Below are 19,198 nucleotides of genomic sequence, written 5' to 3'. Positions count from 1 at the left end.
ACATTTATTCTGTTGCAGCATACAATTTCATCCTTTCACACATTAAAGACGCTTAACATTCTCATTAAAATATTCACATATTTCATTTCCCATTTTAACCTATCATGTAATGCAAGTGAATGCCATGTTTCCTTGTAAAAATGTGTAACTAGAACTACTTGTGCAGTAAAAAAAAACGCATTCAACAATTATCCTTTTTAGTGATCGATAAGTGCAGGGAAATAAACCTGGAAATCCCAATGATTTAATTTGATTTAATCTGTGAGAATACTATAGGATGACAAGGAAACAAAATGTTCATAGAGTGTACTGTTTTGTTATTTTCTGTATTTGCATTTCTTTTATAAAAGTACAATGTATTGAATTGCCTGTGGCCTGCATTATCTTCTGTTCTAGTGTTTGAAATCTAACCCCCCTCTGTCCATATATGTGGTATTCTAGGAAAGGGAACACTTCCGAGGAGTTAAAGAGGTCACTTGTATGTCTTAAGGCGTACAACAGCTGTGTCAAGAAATTTCATTCTAGTAAAGCACTAAAACAAAGAGAAAACATGAGCCTAATAAATCTTTCATAAGGCCAATGAAACATTGCAACAAGTGAAATTTTAAGTGAACCTGACAAGTGAATTTTCTGCCAAAGGACTCTGTCAGAACACTATTACACCAAAGAGCTGCTATATGCATATTTGACATGTTCTGCAAAAGACGTTTTGACTGTTCATAATTCCAGGAGGTGAATGGGAACACTCTTCTGAAGATAAATGCTGGAAAAAATGCTACCTACTCTGAAAGCCCTCACCTCTCACACTACTTACTATTTTGATAATTTCAACCAGTTTATTTTTACAGATATTCTTTCCTTGTTATACATATATACATACATATATATAATGTTATACACCTGACACCTATATATGATATATACTGTTATACACCTAACTGATTCTGAAGTAAGAGACACCAGCTGACATACAGATACAAAACTACCTCTCAAAGCCAGTGAAGTAGCTAAACACCTTCACTAGTTTTGAATTTACCAACTGTGGAATAGGAAAGGCCATTAAAATTAATAATCTCTTTTCCATTTGAGTTTGGCACTACGTTCTCAGAAGATTTGGGAAGACTCAAGAGCGCAAATTCCACTGAAGAAGGATTCTAATAGTTACATTACACAAGAGATACATTCTATTGTGCCAGACCCACCAAAGAAGCTATGGAGGTGTTACCAGAGAAAATCTTACTACTAACACTGTCTTTTCTAACTCCTAGTGCCTGATCTCCCCTCAAGCTACCTAGAATACAGAAACTAGAAATCTGTGATTCTACGAGTATTTAAAAGGACCTGATTCACTTGTTTGAAAAATCATCACAGGATACTAGAAATGTAGGTTCAAACCTCTTGGGATAAAAAGAACTAATGTTTCTAATTTCATGGGCACTTGGGCAATTCAGTAAGCCATACTGGTAGAGAAGTTTAAAAGAAAAGTGATCTGAACACTGAATGCCAGGGTGCCAGTCTGACTTCCAGTTTTCATTAAGTCCCGACATAAATGTACATAGTTGTGCAGGAAACATGTTTTCAGCTAAACTTGTCTCTCTGTTGTTTTAGCACCTCAGTACTCAGAGTGCTGTTTCTCAGGTACCCTGTCCCAGGTGTCTAGCCCTCACAGACTAACCTGGTCATTCATCTCCACGAGTGGAACTCATAATGCTAGGTTTAAACACTATGAAAATTTGTAAAACATTAAATGTTGAGGCATTGTGCACCATAATGCATTAGTCCCTTTTTTTGCTTCTAACCCACTAAGAAATTTATGCACCTGGTGAGCAGGCACCATCTACCCCACAAATTTGTCATGTAAAAGTATTATGGGACTGCATAACTGAAAATCATGAGGCAAAGAGTCATGGAAAAAAATTTGGCATGCATATGAAATATTAATTGTAGAAGTTCTTAAGTGCTTAACTAATATAATTTTAATGATTAAGTTAACAGATTTGAATGAACTGGAGCTGTAGCATCAGTAAGAAAGAATAAATTAATATTATATGACTAGTACACACTTCCTGAGAGAATCACACAATGTGTGAATATAACTTTTAAAATAATCTCTAAGTCAACTGAGGGACTACTCTATCAGAACTCTCTAATTTGCTAAAACACTTATATACATTTTTGTAGTCTATGACAAAACATGATTTTTTCTTTTAGCAATGTAAATAGACTGTAAAGATGGAATAGTTTTTAACATTTTCCCGCTCTATCTTCTGCACTGCACAGCAGCAGCCAAGGCAGAAGGTGGATTTATATAAGGAGCTCCTAAAGGTCAGACTCAGAAACACTTTTAGAATCATAGAATACTCTGAGTTGCAAGGGACACACACATATCACTGAGTCTAAAGCCTGACTCCACACAGGACAATCTAAAAGTAAAATAAATGGGTAAAATAATTTAGTCTGGAGATACATTTCAAATTGTTTTTATAGCACATGTGATTTTTGGATTAGCAAAATAATGTGGAAGATAGCTGTATATCGCACTATTGGTTGAAAGCCAATGAAAACTGAACCCCTCTGAACTTGCCAAAAGGAAAATAATGAGGGAAATCACTTAAGTCTGTCACAAAATTCAAGTGATCAAAATAAAGAACGTTAACACTCACATTTATAAGTAAAAAGTGGTCAACATTTCTAGGTTTAAAGTGACTGTAGAAACCTATTTCAAGTTGTTGACTGGTCTCTACAAAATCTAGTCTGACTTCTGTTTCAATGCCATTTTGTTGCAAACCTCCCCTTCAGAGTCTGTTTTCTCACTAACCGGCCCTGAGCATTCTACAAGTTCCTGATACCTGGGAGAGACTCTGTACACAGGCCCTCCTTTTTTCCACGCTGGTCTTGTCTCTGCCTCTGAAGAATTAGGCTGATATGACATTCCTTGCAGAAGGAACCTTTGTTTAACTCATTCCACTCATACTACAGTTTTTCCATCAGTTACCTGAAACATCTCCATTTCATAGACACTGTCCAACCTCAAAAGCATAGCAACACAAACAGCTGACATCATACAGGTAGACTCAGGCAAAGAAGGCCACGTTCACACCTATGCTGCTTCCACTCAGCAGAACATCACTTAGAAAACACTTTTCATTATTTCTCAGAGACTTATATGATTTTATGTGTCACACACATAAACACACACAGTACAATAACATAAAACTTTTTCTTGTATTAGAGATACTATAAGAATAACCTTCCGAGTTCATGGTTTGGGCTCCAAGTTGTATGTTCCATCCCTATCTCAATAAATATTGAAGTATTGTCTTCCAAGGGGAATGGAATCCACAGAAAGACTGATACTGAATACTTCACTGGTTGGACAATATGCTTGGAAGAAAAGGAGAGCCAAGCTAAAAATCCTGCTTCAAATCAAGCAGAAAGGGATTTAAATTTAGATTTCACAGATATCACCCGAGTAACCTAATTATGGGCATATAAAGGACGGAAGAGGAAAATATGATCTCCATGTGATAATCTTTACCTATTTTGTCAGTGAATTGGCTCTTTACTTCCAAGTATTTTGTTTAAAAAGTGAAACAAAAGAGGTAAAATGTTATGCCAATCAGTTTGATTCCAACATGATGTATTCTTCTGGAGAAGCCTAGAAATGTTGTACTGACCCAAACAATGTCGTATGGCCACCAAATTAAAGAGGTGGCCAAAAGAAAAAGACAAAAGATACCTGAATAATACTATTACTAGTCACAGTTGAGCCATTTTAATGGGAATTTTCTAAATTATTCAGTTCAAGGCAGGCACCAGAAATAAAAAATTTGGACGTAATCGGTTAATAATTTAGAAAAATTATAAGCACTTGGGACTAATGTCTTTTGGTGAATGCCTGCAGCTTTAGCCAAAGACTATGCTACCAGCTCCACCTTAAAGATTTTATTTATGCATGCAAGCAAACCAGGAAAGGACTGTGCAACAAATCCTTTTCTTGTGAATGAAGTTAACAATATTAAATTCTTCAAAATGGAACATACTCATGAACATAAAACAAATAATAATTTGATGTACTGGCTCAGATACAACTGTTGCACAAACCAAAATCTACTGCTCTCAATATTTTAAGAAAAATAATTTTTTGAAAATGGTAGAGAGGTCACTAAAAACCTTGGCTTACTGATGAATCTCTACAAATTTTTAGGGATGTAAAACAGGGAACACAACAAATCTACTGGTAAAGGTTTACATAGAACTTTATTCCCCTGTAGGAAAGTAAAGAATTTTAGGAATCTTTATAATCCTGCTGGGCCTGTAAAAACAGAAACAAAGAGAGGTCAAAGGATCTCAGTGGATGGTTAGATTGCAAAGCATGTGCACAATGAAATACTTTGACATTACTTTCAGAAAGGCAAGCACTGTTGAAATTACTTTGGACAACAGGTAGGAGCAAGACTAATGAAGTCTATTCATTTCCATAAGAGTATTTCAAATCATTATAAATTATAGATCTTATTAGTAAGAGTATTATAAATACTATTTCACAACACAGGAATTCCCAATGCACACACACACCAGCACAATCCAAATATTAAACTTCCAAAACTCAGGCTATAGAACAAGGACAATAGCTTTCTTGATTTTTTATCTTCTCAGACTCCAAAACATGCAATTTCAAGAAAGGAAGTCCAAATGTCTTAAGTACAAATATTTACATTTTGAAACTATTTATTAGAGGAAAGAAGTTGAGCAACCCCTAGTGGCAGCAGAAAAATACATTCTGGAAAAAAGCACAAAATTTTCAACAGGACCAAGGTGTTTTCAAAAATACATTAATTTGTAAACACAAGTTTATATACAATGTCCAAAGTTGCTGAAAACATTTAGAAAAAACTGCAAGTAAAAAATTATGCATGACTCATGGCAGTTTTTTCCTAGTATTCCATTGGAAAGTGATAACTGTGTTTGACAAAATACACTACAATATACATGTCTTACAATATATTAAGAAGAATCTTTTTATCTCAGAGAGATAAAGAATCTTTTAATCTCAAAGAGAATGCATTTTGTTTTCTAATTCTAAGATATCCTAATGGAACTACTGCCAAATTCAGCATCATCATTTAGGGAGGGATTTGAAAGCACTATACCAATGTGATATTAATTAAAAAAAAAAAAAAAAGCTTAGACCTCTTTGTATTTTGTTTTAAAGTGGTTATCTAGAATTCAGTTTTATGATCTATTTTTCTATAAATTATCATTTGCTCTTCCTTCTTTTATGTTTGGAAATAAGAAAGAACATTAGTCATTGCGAGTACAAACTATACTTTCTGTCTTCTCAATCTTTTCGAATCTCACTCCTGTTCAGTGAGATTTTCTTTGTTAGCCATCAGCTGCTCAAGATTTTCATAAATAACCATCAGAACAAAGTAGATTCAAAGGTAGAGATGAATGTTCCTGAAAACATCCATATCAAAGCATATTCAAACTCTATAAGTCTTTCAAAAGTCATCTATACACATGTATTTAAAAGAAAAGTTCTTACTTTAGGGCCACCAATGATCTCATGCCTCTAGCCATCACAAGTATAGAGGGGTGGTGTTTCACAGAGTCCAGGTCATTTCAGATACCATGCCTCTGGATACCAGTAAGATATTACAGAAATAAAAGAAACAGCCCCAAACTATGTCTGCTCCTTTCCATAAAATGTAATTTTGAAGACAGTATTTCGAAAATCAAAGACTACACTGACAGACCCAATATAACACTGCACTTAAAAGTGCAGTAATAAGAAGTCACTTTGGAGCTCAGTTCTTCTTGATTTTCACTGTTTCTAAGGTGAGTTATGAAACCGATTTGGGGTCCAAAAATCAGTTTAGGTAGAAAGCTTGTTGCTGGAACACCTGCAGCTATTCCAAAGATGACAAAAAAAAGGGCCTCAAGAGTCTGGAAGCCAATCTCTAACAAATCACCATGCATTGGGAAAAAATCAAGAAAATAATTCCCCAACATTTGACCTACTATCACTATACTGCTATAGCAGTAGCTGAGCTATAGCAATAGAAAAGCAGACACTTTAGTGTGCACTGAAAACCACCAATTTAAATCTGGAGGTAGGGCAAGACTCCTGTGATAGACAACTTCAGAGCCATGAAGTCCGACACACAAATCTTAGATTCAAAGAAAAAGAAGACAACATGACATATATCTTTGAAGAATTTGTGAAAATATTCTTACAAATATTTTGAAAAATCTCTGACTTCTTACTGCAAAAGACGTGTAATTTTACTATAAATAATCTATTGTCACACTCAAGAAACTTTCTGTCACTCTTAAAAAGCATCATGTAATGAATCACATGAAAATATCCTACCTCCATGTTGTTCAGATGCTGTTTTTCAAGAAGCTGTTGCATTTCTTTCAGATTTTTCTGGAAGAGAAGTTGGTGACTATCCATGTTTGTTCTACTGCTCTCTCGTATTGTTTTATCACAGCCAAACATTGCTGAATTCTGCTTCTGATGCAAAGAATCATTTCTAGATGCTGATGAGGATGTATCATCTGTGGTGCTTGATGCAGACAAGCAACTTATTACTTTATCTTATTTTTATGTGTCAACGGTACACTTTTAAATATGTCCCTTTCCAAAGGTTTGTACCACCAATAAATGCCTGCCAAGGGAAGGACAGCCATGCTGCATGCAACTACAGGTGGTGCTGTCAGTACTATCTAAAAGTGTCCAACATTTTCCATTTTAAAACCTCTCTTCTGTTATTTATAAATAGTCAGACTTTTCTGATTGGGTTGTTGGGTGACTGCCTCAGGCTGAATTAATACGGAAAATGTCAGCCAACAGTTTGGTAATTTGGAGAAATGGAACACAGAGGGTTGTTTTAAAAAAAAAAGAAAAAAAAACCAAGGAAAATAAAAAACCAAGGAAAATGGGCTTTGTTTTTCTCATAAAGTTGGCTTATATAGAGCATGCTGTCAGGTGTTCCTTTACTTCAAAGATAGGAAAGCTTTGTAGTATGTAGAGACCCCAGATCTACTGATGATGTGTAATGTCAGTATTGTGCTATGTTAAAGAATACGTATTTGATGCCTGAAAAAACCCACCTTTGGAGTAGCTAGTGTAGCTGGCTTCTGTGACCAGGGTGGGCCCAAGTTAAGGCAGAGGAAACCACAGGTCTCTACAACATGAGTATTAGCAAAAGCCATGGAACTGGTTGACAACCAGGAATGAAAGAAGCATGCAAAGCAAAGTGCAATTAGTGACCAGGAAGGCAGGGAGTGTGTTACAAGGTATGTTCAAGAACAAAAAACAGATAGAACTGGAATGAAGCTGGGTAAGATCACTAGGAATAAGAACCAAGCTTTGGAAAACAAGAAGCAAGAACTGGGTTGATATCAAGGATGACAAAACCAAGAAACAAGTAGCTTTAAGCAATAAGAAAAGAAGGCATGAAAAAAAAAATCAAAAATAACCCAGATGCCAAACCCACAGCTTGTGGGTAGATCAAGCTTTAGTATTCTGGAAGTATAACTATTACTGGGTTGCCAGCTATGCTAGACTGTCTAGGTGGAACAGTTTAGTGAAGGACACTGATCCTGTCTTTTGGCTCCAATATGGTTCAAGGGCCTTAAATGCCCTTAGTCTGGCATATCCAAAGTGGCACAGACAGCTATCTCTCACCAGATCCATGCTTTATGTTCTCACCTATGTTTAATAGAGCCATAATCCTTGCAATTGATTAGAAAGTCAAGGTTATGTCTTGATGGTTTAGGATCAAGTATTTAATTATGGACTTGGCAGTGCTGAGTTAACAAATAGATTGGATGATCTTAAAGGTCTTTTCCAACCAAACCAGTTCTATGACTCTATGACTGTCTTTGTTGTACTCCTCAATGATGACAAATGGTGGTAGAAGTAGAACAGATCCTTAAAACAGTCTATCAGTATAAACTTTCAGTGAAGTTACTTGTAAAATGGGTATGGCTTTTACCTAAAAGCAGAGATTCAACAAGATTTACCAGACAGGATAGCAACTTCTCGCATTTATTTACAGAACTCAGAAAACTGCACGCTGTAATTTTTTGTATGGCAGATATCATCCCTATCCCAAAACTTTCTTGTTAGACACCTGGCCCCCAAAAATCTGGTTTTGCTTTTCTTTAAGAGGGGTTAATATGTCTCCATTGCTCAATTTATTTCTTTACACCTTTTTAAACACAGACATTAGGAATTTTATAACCTTTTAAAATTCACTGATATCCAACTGGGTCTACAGACATATTTATCTTGAATGCTTAATAGAGTGTTCATTTCTAACTTTAAAAGGTGACTGTCAATGAATTCTATATACTCTGTTTTTGAGGAGATTTTTGGCTTAAGTGTTTATAGAATTGCAAGGAGAAACACAGAAAGGTATCTACTACTTCATCTGAGTTATTTATTAGCTGTCCCAAAATTTCCAATTAAAGGGATTACAAGAAATGTTTAAAGCTTTAAAACTCAGAACTGGTGAGCTTTGAAGAACCTTCACCTTTGAGAACCTTCCTAAGGTCCTTAGACTCAACTTCTAAGCTTTTTTCATTCTAGGGTCACTTATTTTAAATTTTTTGCTTTGAGCAATTACTAATTTCAAACTTATAAAAATATAATTAACTTTGAGATTCTTAGCTCTCTCTCAAATTTGGTTACTAAGGAAACACAAGGTGTAAAAGAATATGAACATGTAATTTCCTTAGGAAAACATATAAAAATGAAATAAAATTTTCATTATAAAACTGAAAATTGGGAAAGGAACAACTATCATTATTACAGGATAGTGAATATTTAAAATTATACAAATAAAAATGGAGTGACAGCGCTGTAAAAAATGGTAAGTGGTTTGAAGAGGCCCTGAGAGACAAAAGCAAAGCACAAGGAACAATTTGAAAAAAGATTAAAAATAAAGAAAAATTATAAAGGCTGTGGGAAGAGGCACTGAGCTGCTGTCTTTAATGTAGCCTATGAGTGAAATAAGGCAAACCATAAAGAACCCTGAGACAAGGTTCAGAAACATCTACATTTTTTTGCCATAAATTAAACTTAAGTTTAACAGGTAGATTTCTTGCTTGTTTCTTTGTTTTTATGGCTGAAATCTTCCTATGAATGTTGGCTGGCAAATAGCATGGGTGTTTAGCTGTAGTTATGAAATATTTTCTCAATCGACCAGTTTATCACCTGTAAAGGTATTAATCAGCAGCAGGTATGTAAACAAGCTCAATATTAATGTCACAATGAAGAACACACTGAAGCTCAAAATTAGGGAGACCCCTTGTAGACAGAATTTGTCTATTCTGAACATCTGCACAATTTATATAATGCAGAAAATAATTATAATAATAGTAACAACAAAAGCAGCAATAACAAAAATAACCCCTTGAACTGAAATGTTAAAGAGGTAAGAGATTAGGAAGGGAATAATCAGAAAGGAGTATGAAATACAGCAGTTAGACAAACTATGTATGAAGAAACATTCTGCTATAAGTCAAGGTATCTTTGAAAGAGTGCTTGGGCAGAGTGAAAGGTATGCAAATCAAATTGTACGTGATATAAAATAAAATTACAGGATACTCAATACATATAGAGAATGAGAAATATAAAGGAATGACAGCTGGAAAGAAGATCCTTGCATGAATATATAAACTAAAATATCCTTGAACGTCAAAAGGAAAAACATCTGGATGAGAATAAGAAATCATCTAGACAGAGTACTTTATAAATCACAGTAGGGCAAATGGTTTGATAACCACGGAAATCTGAGTCAGGCTATAACTGAATGGAGATTGGCTTAGTCCTGACTATTCCCAGAGTTCTGCTGAAGGGAAAAGGTGTGTGTCACCTCCTCTGCTGTCTTACCAAGTGGACACAAACAACTCAAGGAAGGTGCATAATGTTTCATTGGAAAAGTTCACAGAAATGCTTTCTTTGCTATGAGAGAAATGTCCTGCAATTTCTTAAAGAGTAATTTTCTCCTGTTTATTGAATACACTAAGCAATTTACTTCCTTTGATCATCAGAGTAAACAGGAATGCTTACCTGATTTTATTTATGCTTGCCAAGCACAATCCTGATGTTAAAACTGATCCTTTAAGTTGTTCAAGAGCTTCTTCTAACTGAGAAGATGCTTTTGTCTGGACTACAGGGATTGGAGTTAAAAAAACACAATGGAAAAAAATATTTTTAAAATTGGAATATTTTACCATAAATGGTTTGGTTAAGTTTCTGAAGTTTGGAAGCCTAAATCCATAGTTACAATAAACAGAGTGATATAGCATTACTAGACATGCTAGAGAACCTTGAGTTCCTCTGAAACAAAATGCCAGTCTATTTAAGTGTTTAGAGTTACACTTGTATTCAACAGTTTTGCTATTTGTTTTCAAACTGCATTGTTGAAAAAAGTAGGAGGTTAAAAAATCTAACTTTATTTTTACATCATGATTATTCTGCTCATGCACTAAGACAAAGTTATGGCTTGCAGATATTTTACAGAGGCCAAATTGTAATTTAATAATCCAATCAGTGGAGAAAGAAGGAGTCCAGACAGGCACAAGTTACTGCCTCTTTCAAGTAAGTAAAAGTAGGGTAGAGAGTAACTTTTTGCTATAAAAGAAAACCAAGGAAAAAAATTATGATTCATTCTATTGCTACACAGTCTGGACTGTCAGTAGGGCTACGAAGAAGCCCTAAACCAGTACTTTTCTATTTTGTTATTTTAATCTGACATTTGATCTTGAAGTAAGAGACATTACCTCACAGTTGGCACAACTGCAGTTGAGAGAGTAAATCTGCTAAAGCATACCTAAGTAATAGACCATATCTGAAGAGTTTGAACACTGGAAAGTGGACTGAAAATCAGACTTGGCCAATGCTGTTACAAGCTTCTGCCAATCTGCACTGATTCCAAGAAAGCAGGAACTGAGCTGCAGTGATCATTACTTCCCAGCAACGAGAGAACAGCTTAGAAAATGTACTAATTCAGAAAAAAAAAGGTTATGTAACACATTAATATATGCTAGGACTGCTTTTACTTATTGATAAACAAAGTGCACATTCTTGAACATGTCATTTTTAGCAGTTCAAAGAGGGGACCATTCCTCTACCCTAGTAACTGTTTGTAACACCTCTCATCCAGCTGTGAAAGCACAGTACTATAAGCAATAAGCACATTGCAGTCAAAAACATGGAGAAAACCCAGGAAGCCACAATACCCCAAGGAGGTGATGTACTTACTGTGACCGGAATATAGTGCAATATCTCACAGTAACAGTTTTTAGGAAAAAAAACAGAACTGTGTTTTTAATTCCCTCTACTCAACTGCCATATGTATCAGATCTGAGCTTCTTGTCAGTTGTTTTGCTTTTATGAATTCAATGAATTTGAGTAAAGTTAATTGTTCCGTTTGCCTCAATTATATTATACTGATAGAATAATAGGAATGGTTGGAGTAATAATGATCTCCAGAAGTCCCTTCCACCCGTAAGAATTCTATGATTCTGTGAATAGAAAAACACCTGTATTGCGAATAATGATTAAATTTTAGTTTCCAAACCTATTTGTTTGTGCTGAGAAAAAGGTAGATGAGCACGCTGGAACTTCTCAGTTGCCTCCTGAAGTTTAATTTTCCTTTGCTGAAGAACTCTTTCTCTAAATCTTTGTTCTTTTTCTTCTTCTTGCTTCTGTCTTTCCTCAAAGGCTCTGTATGTAAGAATAAGAAGTAGATATTTCCTACATTTTCAAATTACTTTTACCAAAATATTAGTAACTTACTTGCTTACCAACTTTCCACTTTAGTACAAAAGCTTGCTTGTCCATAAATTAAATGATATTACCTTCAGCACAGCTGGACTTCTATAGTAAATGTGAGAGTGGGTGGGGAAGAAGTCACAACATATTTTTATTTTTTAGCCTCAGCCAAAGATTTGATTCCTTTTTATATGTGAATTAACATGCAGACTTGACCAGTTCTTGTTACCAGTGTGACTTTCACAACAGCCTTTACAAGACCCCGTAAACGTACCACAGTGAGCAGATCAATAGGAAGCTGAACTGCAAATGCTCTGTGTGTATGTTTTTCCAAGCTGTTCAGGAAATAGAAAAAGTTGTTATTTAGAAACAACACAAAAGAACTACAGCTTTTACCTGCAAACATGCAAGAGTTAGTTTCAACTTCTAGTTGTTAAGAAGCTTCCTGAAAGACAATCAGATAGCAGCACAAAATGGGATAAAATAGTAATGTTAAACTGTAATTGACAGAATCAGTTGTTAATATCAAATATGTTAAACATGTCCTTCTACCACATGGAAAGGAAAGCAGCTCTAATCAAAACCAACCATCATCACAAAGGTTTCCTTCAGAAGGCACAAGCTTGATGAAGTTACGTGGATTTTTTTTTCCTGCTGACAAAATCATCAGCTTTTACTGACAAACTAGCTCCTTGAGTGAAATATACCCATTAAATGTATTGGCACAGTGCCTATGTAGGCAAGTCATATTTAACAGTTTTAAACTAAAAGAGGGTAGATTCAGACTAGATAAAAGGAAGACATTTTTTACAGTTAGAGTGGTGAAACACCAGAACAGGTCGCCCAGAGAGGTTGTAGATGCCCCATCCCTGGAAACATTCTATTCTAAATGTAGTAATACTGTAAAAGTAATATTCTTCAAGTTCAACTTCCAAAGCCTTCCATGCAAGGCAGCTTCCCATTTTTGAAATTCTCAGTGTATTAGAAACGTGATTTGACAGGTCACTGGTACACTAAGTAGGGTCCTACTCTTAGCCAGCATTAGTGGAAAGAAATGCTTAGCCATATGTTCTTTGTTTCTCTCATCACAATAAGGTATCACCTCATAACTTTAATCACTTGCAGTTGCTTCATACATCTTGTTGCTTAACAGAGCAAGACTGCTGCTTAACAGAGCTTCTCCTTAAGATATTTTAATGATTCTTCCCTTTGCCTTTCAGAAAAATGTTCAAAATGAAATATTCAACTTGAGCCTCCCTAGTATACCTTCAAAATGCTAACTGATGACCTGTGAAAACAAACAGAAAAATAATTTGAAATAGGTTCTTTTTATTTTAGAAAGTCTAAAGGCTGTAACTGAACAACAGTAAAAAAATAGGAAAACTGCCAAATAATTCCCAAGTATACACTTATACAGGAATATCCACTTTAATCCACTTGGAAGCCAAAGCATAGCAGAGAGACACATAAACAACTTTCACTGTTTTGAAAACTCACATATACATGTCTGTCAAAACATGTTAGAACTAAAAAGTAGAACTAAAGTTCATCCTACACTTTCAGTAGTTCTGAATTTCACTCACCTAAAATCTGATACAGAAATATGCAGTGTTTTACATCTTTATCCTGACTAAAGAAATAAGAAAAATCACAAGAGAGGAAACAGACTTGCTTATCCTAGTAAGTACTTTAAACACATTCTTCATGATGTCCCTAATATTTCTAGAAGCCAGTCAAGAAGGCCTTTAGTTGAACTGTAGTTGTTAAATTCAAACATGTGGGAAATTCTGCAACTTTACACCTGGAGTAATTCCAGCATATAACTCCAAAAAGGAAAAAGTGAATTCTGACAGAATTTTTAGTTATTTATTTTTTTAAATTATTTTGGATATGACTTAGCTGCACTCTTCCACATTCCTAACAACTGGCACAAAAAAAGGACTGTTGTTCCATATAGCTGGGAATGAGCAAGGCCAAATGCTGATGCAAGAGATCTTTTTCACCACAGCTCATCATGATCATTATTTGGTTTGGATTAAGACATGAAGGAGAAAAAAGGATCTTATTTTAAATGTAAAGAAATGCATGAAAGATATTCAGTGAAGCTGGCATCATTAACTTTTTGACCTTACAGAATGTAAATTGTGACACCCAGGTGCACTATGTAAAATAAATAATTTTACAAATGCACATTGAAAAACAGTTAAAGCAAATGTTTGTTCATGCACTCTCCTTAAGCCACCAGCTTAGGTTCATATCACAGATGTAACATTGGCAAAAGAGTATGGCTTTAAGATGAAGAGTTAGCAGAAGAATTTCCTGACTGGTGTTTTTTTAACCCAATTTTTCTGTCTACTATAAACAACCCAGCAGTGCAGCAATTTTTGAAACGGCTGCCAAAATGTTTATAGTGAATTTGGAATATGAAACTTAAAATATTTAGCCGTCTCAGATATACAGACATTATGTGGAAGGCATTTTTATGTTAAAAACAGTACGACTAAATGGTGGAGCTACTCCCTGGATAATTTTACAAAATTGTCTTCACAGTAGAGTGATGGATGCTACCTTCCCAGGTGGACTAAATGCTTACTACTGCCTTGGATGAAAATAATAATAAAAAGGAAGAATATATACAGTGCATATGGAATGCTATGAAATGAACCTTTCGATATTGAGTTGATGTTATTCATCCTTTGGTTGCCGTATCATTTTGCAAATCAGTGCACAATCATTATAAAATTGAGGTAGGGAGGTATTTGTGTAGTCAATGACTACAGCAAGATCAAGAAAAGGTTAGAATGGGATGTCACACTCAAAATTCCCTACATGGGCAAGCAGGAAACACACCTTATATCCTTAAAAAGATCTGTGCACACTGCCAATAAATCAACTTTTTCCTCTAGGTGAAATGCTTACCCAGACCAGGAACACATATTAATTTGATTATTGTATGCTTATTACAAAAGGACAGCCTGAAAGTGCTGTAAGGGCTTCAGATGGACCAACCCTTACAACAGTGTAGGGGCTCACAGAGGGCTGTCCTCCAAAATGCCCCAAAGGTTCACAGGAGGGCTGCCTGCACTTTATACCAGTTGTTATGCTCCATATCTTGTTTACAGACAAAAAGCATGCACATCTTATATAAAGCCAAGCATTTTTTTTTAGCATAATTCAAATCTTAAGAGTCTAATTATTATTAATTCATCTATAATTGTTAATGAAAAATAATAATACAGTTAGAATACTTCTATACAGAAAAAGGTCATGTTTGTGTTGCATCTAGTTTCATTCTGGTGGTGCTGGAGTGTTAGGGTGAACTGGCAGCATCTGGAGTCCCTTCAGCAGGACCAACAGGATGTTCATGTTATTGCTTTCTTCTTCCTCACCTCAGGATCCACTTGGAATAATTTTTATATTTGCTAACACACTTCCACACCTTTGCTCTCCATTGAACTGCAGCTCCACAGTACCTCCAAAAATACTCCATACATGGTGCCCTTTATGTATATTATATACTATTCTTTTCTTCTCTTTGTTACCTCTAAAGCCTCTAAAGGTTTGTCAGATCTAGTTCTGCATTTCTTTAACTAGTATTGGTGAGTTATTTATAGCCATGGGGTCTGCAGTGCTCCTCTGTGCTGCATCCTGCACCTCAGATATCAAGGCCTCTGCTACTGTACCAGGCCTGCATTTCCCTACACTACATCATTAGTTTAGCACCATAAATGCCTCTACATAGAAAAACTGCTTGTTAGTGCTATCTATATAAAACCATGGTCGTACCATAAAAAGTTAACCAGGGCAAAATAAATTAGCCTCAGACACCTGGTCAATTAGAGAAACTGTTGTTACAGGTAAACCAAGTAAAACAAAGATGCTGTCAGGTCAGGAAAAGTTCAGAAAGAGCAAGCTTAGCAAGTATCTGTCCCAAGGCCTCGCAAATTCAGCACAATCCTGTGGTCCATTATTAGAAATGGTAATACTGCATTTCAAGTTACAGTGGTCACCTACTTTTAACAGTTTCATTCTGATCTAGAAAGCAATACAAAATGCATAACACTTTCTTTACCAAGTGCTAGCATTGTTCTCTTATTTCTGGCCCCAGACTGCTTTTCATTCTCTGTCAGTATCACTGATGAAAAATTTAAAGAGCTTTTATAATCAATGTTAATCAGCCAGCAGGTGGAGCACAAAGCTTGTGCACATGTTGAAAATAAAGTATTATGAAAAGAAATAGTAATGAGAATAGATTGGAAACTGATATAAATTGGGAAAGCATTCCCTTCCCTGGCTACAACAGATGGATAAGCTATTCCAAGGTAATTCAAAATGCTGAACCAAGATAACTGACTGTAAGGTTTATTTTAAAATGCACATAGACAATTGCATTTCCAGAGTGGACAAACAACGTGCATCCAGTAACATCAGTAACATGGAATGCACATTTTGCACTGAGCAATAACAGTAGGAAGTATATAGTCCCCAGCAAAACTGACAGATGGTATTTAGAAAGCAGTGTGTTATATAAACACAAAATATGATACCCTATTCATTTACATCAAGTATGTGCTTATTCAGTATCTCTTATTTCCAGAATACTGTTATTTAAACAAAATATCTGTCAACTAACTGCCCCAGTGAATATTTAATTCTTAATCTGATCTTGAAATTGCAACTTCACATATTAGTGAGACAATAAAGAAATTACTTTATTGATACTCAGGCAACTCATATAAAGGTTATCCATAGGCTAGGGGTTTTTTTCTGTTTTGAAGCACTGTTGTTAACACAAAATGAAGTAGCTTGGTCAGTACAAAAGATGCAAAGAAATAGATGGCATCAGAAAGGTCTGTGACTTAAGTTACTGAGACTTTTCTTTCCAAAGCTATACCAGCTCTTTTCTGAACAAGTGATGCTTTTGTCTTTCACCGTTAAACCAATTAACTGAGAACATCTCGTAGAAGTTGAGTATTTTTAAAGCTGAACCTGCTGCATTTTAGAGGTATTGACAACAAATCAATACAACATGGTCAGGGAAAATTTCATTACAAGTACATTTAGAAAATTCATTACAAGTAATAATGGCCAGTCTTCGCGAGCAAAGATCCGGGGAAGGTCTTTCCACCTTCCAGCCTGCGCATTGGATTTTTTTTAGGTGAGACACAGTGTGCGCGGAACTGAGCCCACCCTTTAATCCTAAGGTTCATCTGCCGGGGCCAAGCGAGCTTGGACGGTGGCAGCGAGGTCCTTAGGACGTAGGTGGGTTGCCTCTAAGGGCTAACGAGCCCCACCTGCCCGGGAGTGGCCCTGACCGGGAATCGAACCCGGGTCTCCACGGTGATAGCGCGGCGCCTTTACCACTAGACCACCAGGGGCTCCCTCATTACAAGTACATGATGGTTAGTGACACAAAGTCTTAATGGAGGCCAGTACATAGTGTCGAACCCTACCGGTCAATACTGGGCCCAATCCTGTTTAACATCTTCATTAAACAGAGAAACATAGAATCATTTAGGTTAGAAGAGACCTCTACAATCATCAAGTCCAACAACAAACACAGCACTGCCAAGTCCACCACTAAACTATGACTTGAAGTGCCACATCCATACATCTTTTAAATACCTTCAGGAACAATGACTCCACCACTTCTCTGAGTAGCCTGTTCCAATGCTTGGCAACCTTTTTCATTAAAAAATTTTCTAGTATTCAATCTAAACCTCCCCTGGCACAACTTGAGGCCATTTGCTCTCATCCTATAGCACTTGTTACTTGGGAGAAGAGACCAAACCCCACCTTGTTACAACCTCCTTTCAGGTAGTTGTAGAGAGAGAAGAGGTCTACCCTGAGTCTCCTTTTCTCCAGTCTGAACATCCTGAGCTCTGTCAGCCACTCCTCATAAGACCTGAGCTCCAGCCCTTTCCCCAGCTCCACTGCCCTTCTCTAGACATGCTCCAGCACCTCAATGTCTTTCTTGTAGTGAGGGCCCCAAAACTGAACACAGGATTTGAGGTGCAGCCTCATCAGTGCTGAGTGCAGTGGGACAATCATTGCTCTGGTCCTGCTGGCACACTATTGCTGATACAAGCCAGGATGTCATTGGCCTTCTGGCCACTTGGCCACACTGCGGGCTCATGTTCAGCTGGGTGTTGATCAAAAATTATCTGGATGATGGGACAGAGTGTATTTGCAGTATATTTGCAGATGACACCAAACTGGGAGAAGTGGTTGATACATCAGACAGTTGTGCTGGCATTCAGAAGGACCTCAACAGGCTACAGAAATGTGCTGACAGAACCTCATGAAGTTGAACAAGAGATTCATACACGGATTTGAGACATGACCTGCTGGTTGATTAATCAATTCCTACCTGCACAACTGTCTGGAGAAAATATTCAGATTCAAGGAACCCTTTATTGTCAAACTACTTTCCTCCATATATGCAACTGACCCTTAATTTTTAATTATATTTCACAGTTTATTAACACTGTATGCACTTAGTACCTTTCTAACATTAAATAGCTAACTCCTTTTCAGACTTGTCACGCCAGACTTCCATTTGAACAGCTTATTATGCGAATAGTTATGCCATTCTCAATTATCACTAGTTGAAACAATTTCATTTTATATAGAAATTACCATACCTATAATTCTTAACTGGCTCACCTGAGTGACTTGGATTTATACTGTGTTTCTTAAGGTTGCAATGAAATACATATGGAATTGTATTTATGTATCAGTGAGCATTAGTTTAACTACACCAGTCTGTCAAAACTATGCAGGCTGTCTGGTATTTGCTTTTACATTAGAGTATAATATTTCAAGTCCAGTAATACAATAAACAGTGTTCGTCTTAGATGTGTAGTGTTACAGTGGTACTGTTCCAGAAAACTAAATTAGATATTTAATTTTTCAACTGAGACTCAGTTTATTGTCTGCAAAGGCTGTGGGTCACACACTGTCTTTAATCACTCCCAGGTGATTATATTTCCTCTTCCACTTTTCTTTATATTTCAAAACATATCTTGACAGCACATACTGTCAAGCTAAGGTGGCAGTATAAAAAACATATACCACCTCTCTTAGGAGTTATGAACATATGCCAATCAGTAAACATTGTACAACAAATCACCTGACACAGGAACTGTAGGGGATGAGTGTTAATGAGTTAACATGAGGCAGAGGACGCCGGCCTGAGGCTGGGGACTGGCAAGGAGGAACCCATCTGCCTCTACAGAATACACAGGCAAGCCTCCTGTATGTGTGAGCACAATCCTAGTGCAAGGGGAAAGATCTGTTAAAACTACTCACAGAACTTCAATGAAACATTTCAGTGTCTGATTTACTTAATCCATTTGTCACAGAATATTTCATGGCTTTGCATTCTCATGTATGCAGAAATAC

At 36.2% G+C, this 19,198-nt stretch overlaps 1 protein-coding gene across 1 annotated transcript in view; it reads right to left on the bottom strand.

The window, feature by feature from the left end:
- Positions 1-19,198, bottom strand: part of CEP126 (centrosomal protein 126) — a 35,531-nt gene that overhangs the window by 14,750 nt on the left and 1,583 nt on the right. Inside the window, exons 3-5 of the mRNA XM_050333941.1 lie at positions 11,601-11,746; positions 10,088-10,187; positions 6,377-6,572 (exon numbers count right to left, since the gene is read on the bottom strand). Of these exons, the coding sequence (XP_050189898.1) occupies positions 6,377-6,572; positions 10,088-10,187; positions 11,601-11,746 (442 nt within the window). The remainder of the gene's footprint in view (positions 1-6,376; positions 6,573-10,087; positions 10,188-11,600; positions 11,747-19,198) is intronic.

The sequence above is a fragment of the Myiozetetes cayanensis genome, unplaced genomic scaffold (assembly GCF_022539395.1).
Source record: "Myiozetetes cayanensis isolate MyiCay16 unplaced genomic scaffold, myiCay2020 scf5-8, whole genome shotgun sequence".
In the NCBI taxonomy this organism is placed as follows: Eukaryota; Metazoa; Chordata; class Aves; order Passeriformes; family Tyrannidae; genus Myiozetetes; species Myiozetetes cayanensis.
Note: the sequence above shows the minus strand (reverse complement) of the source record. Positions and strands in the feature narration are given on the sequence as shown.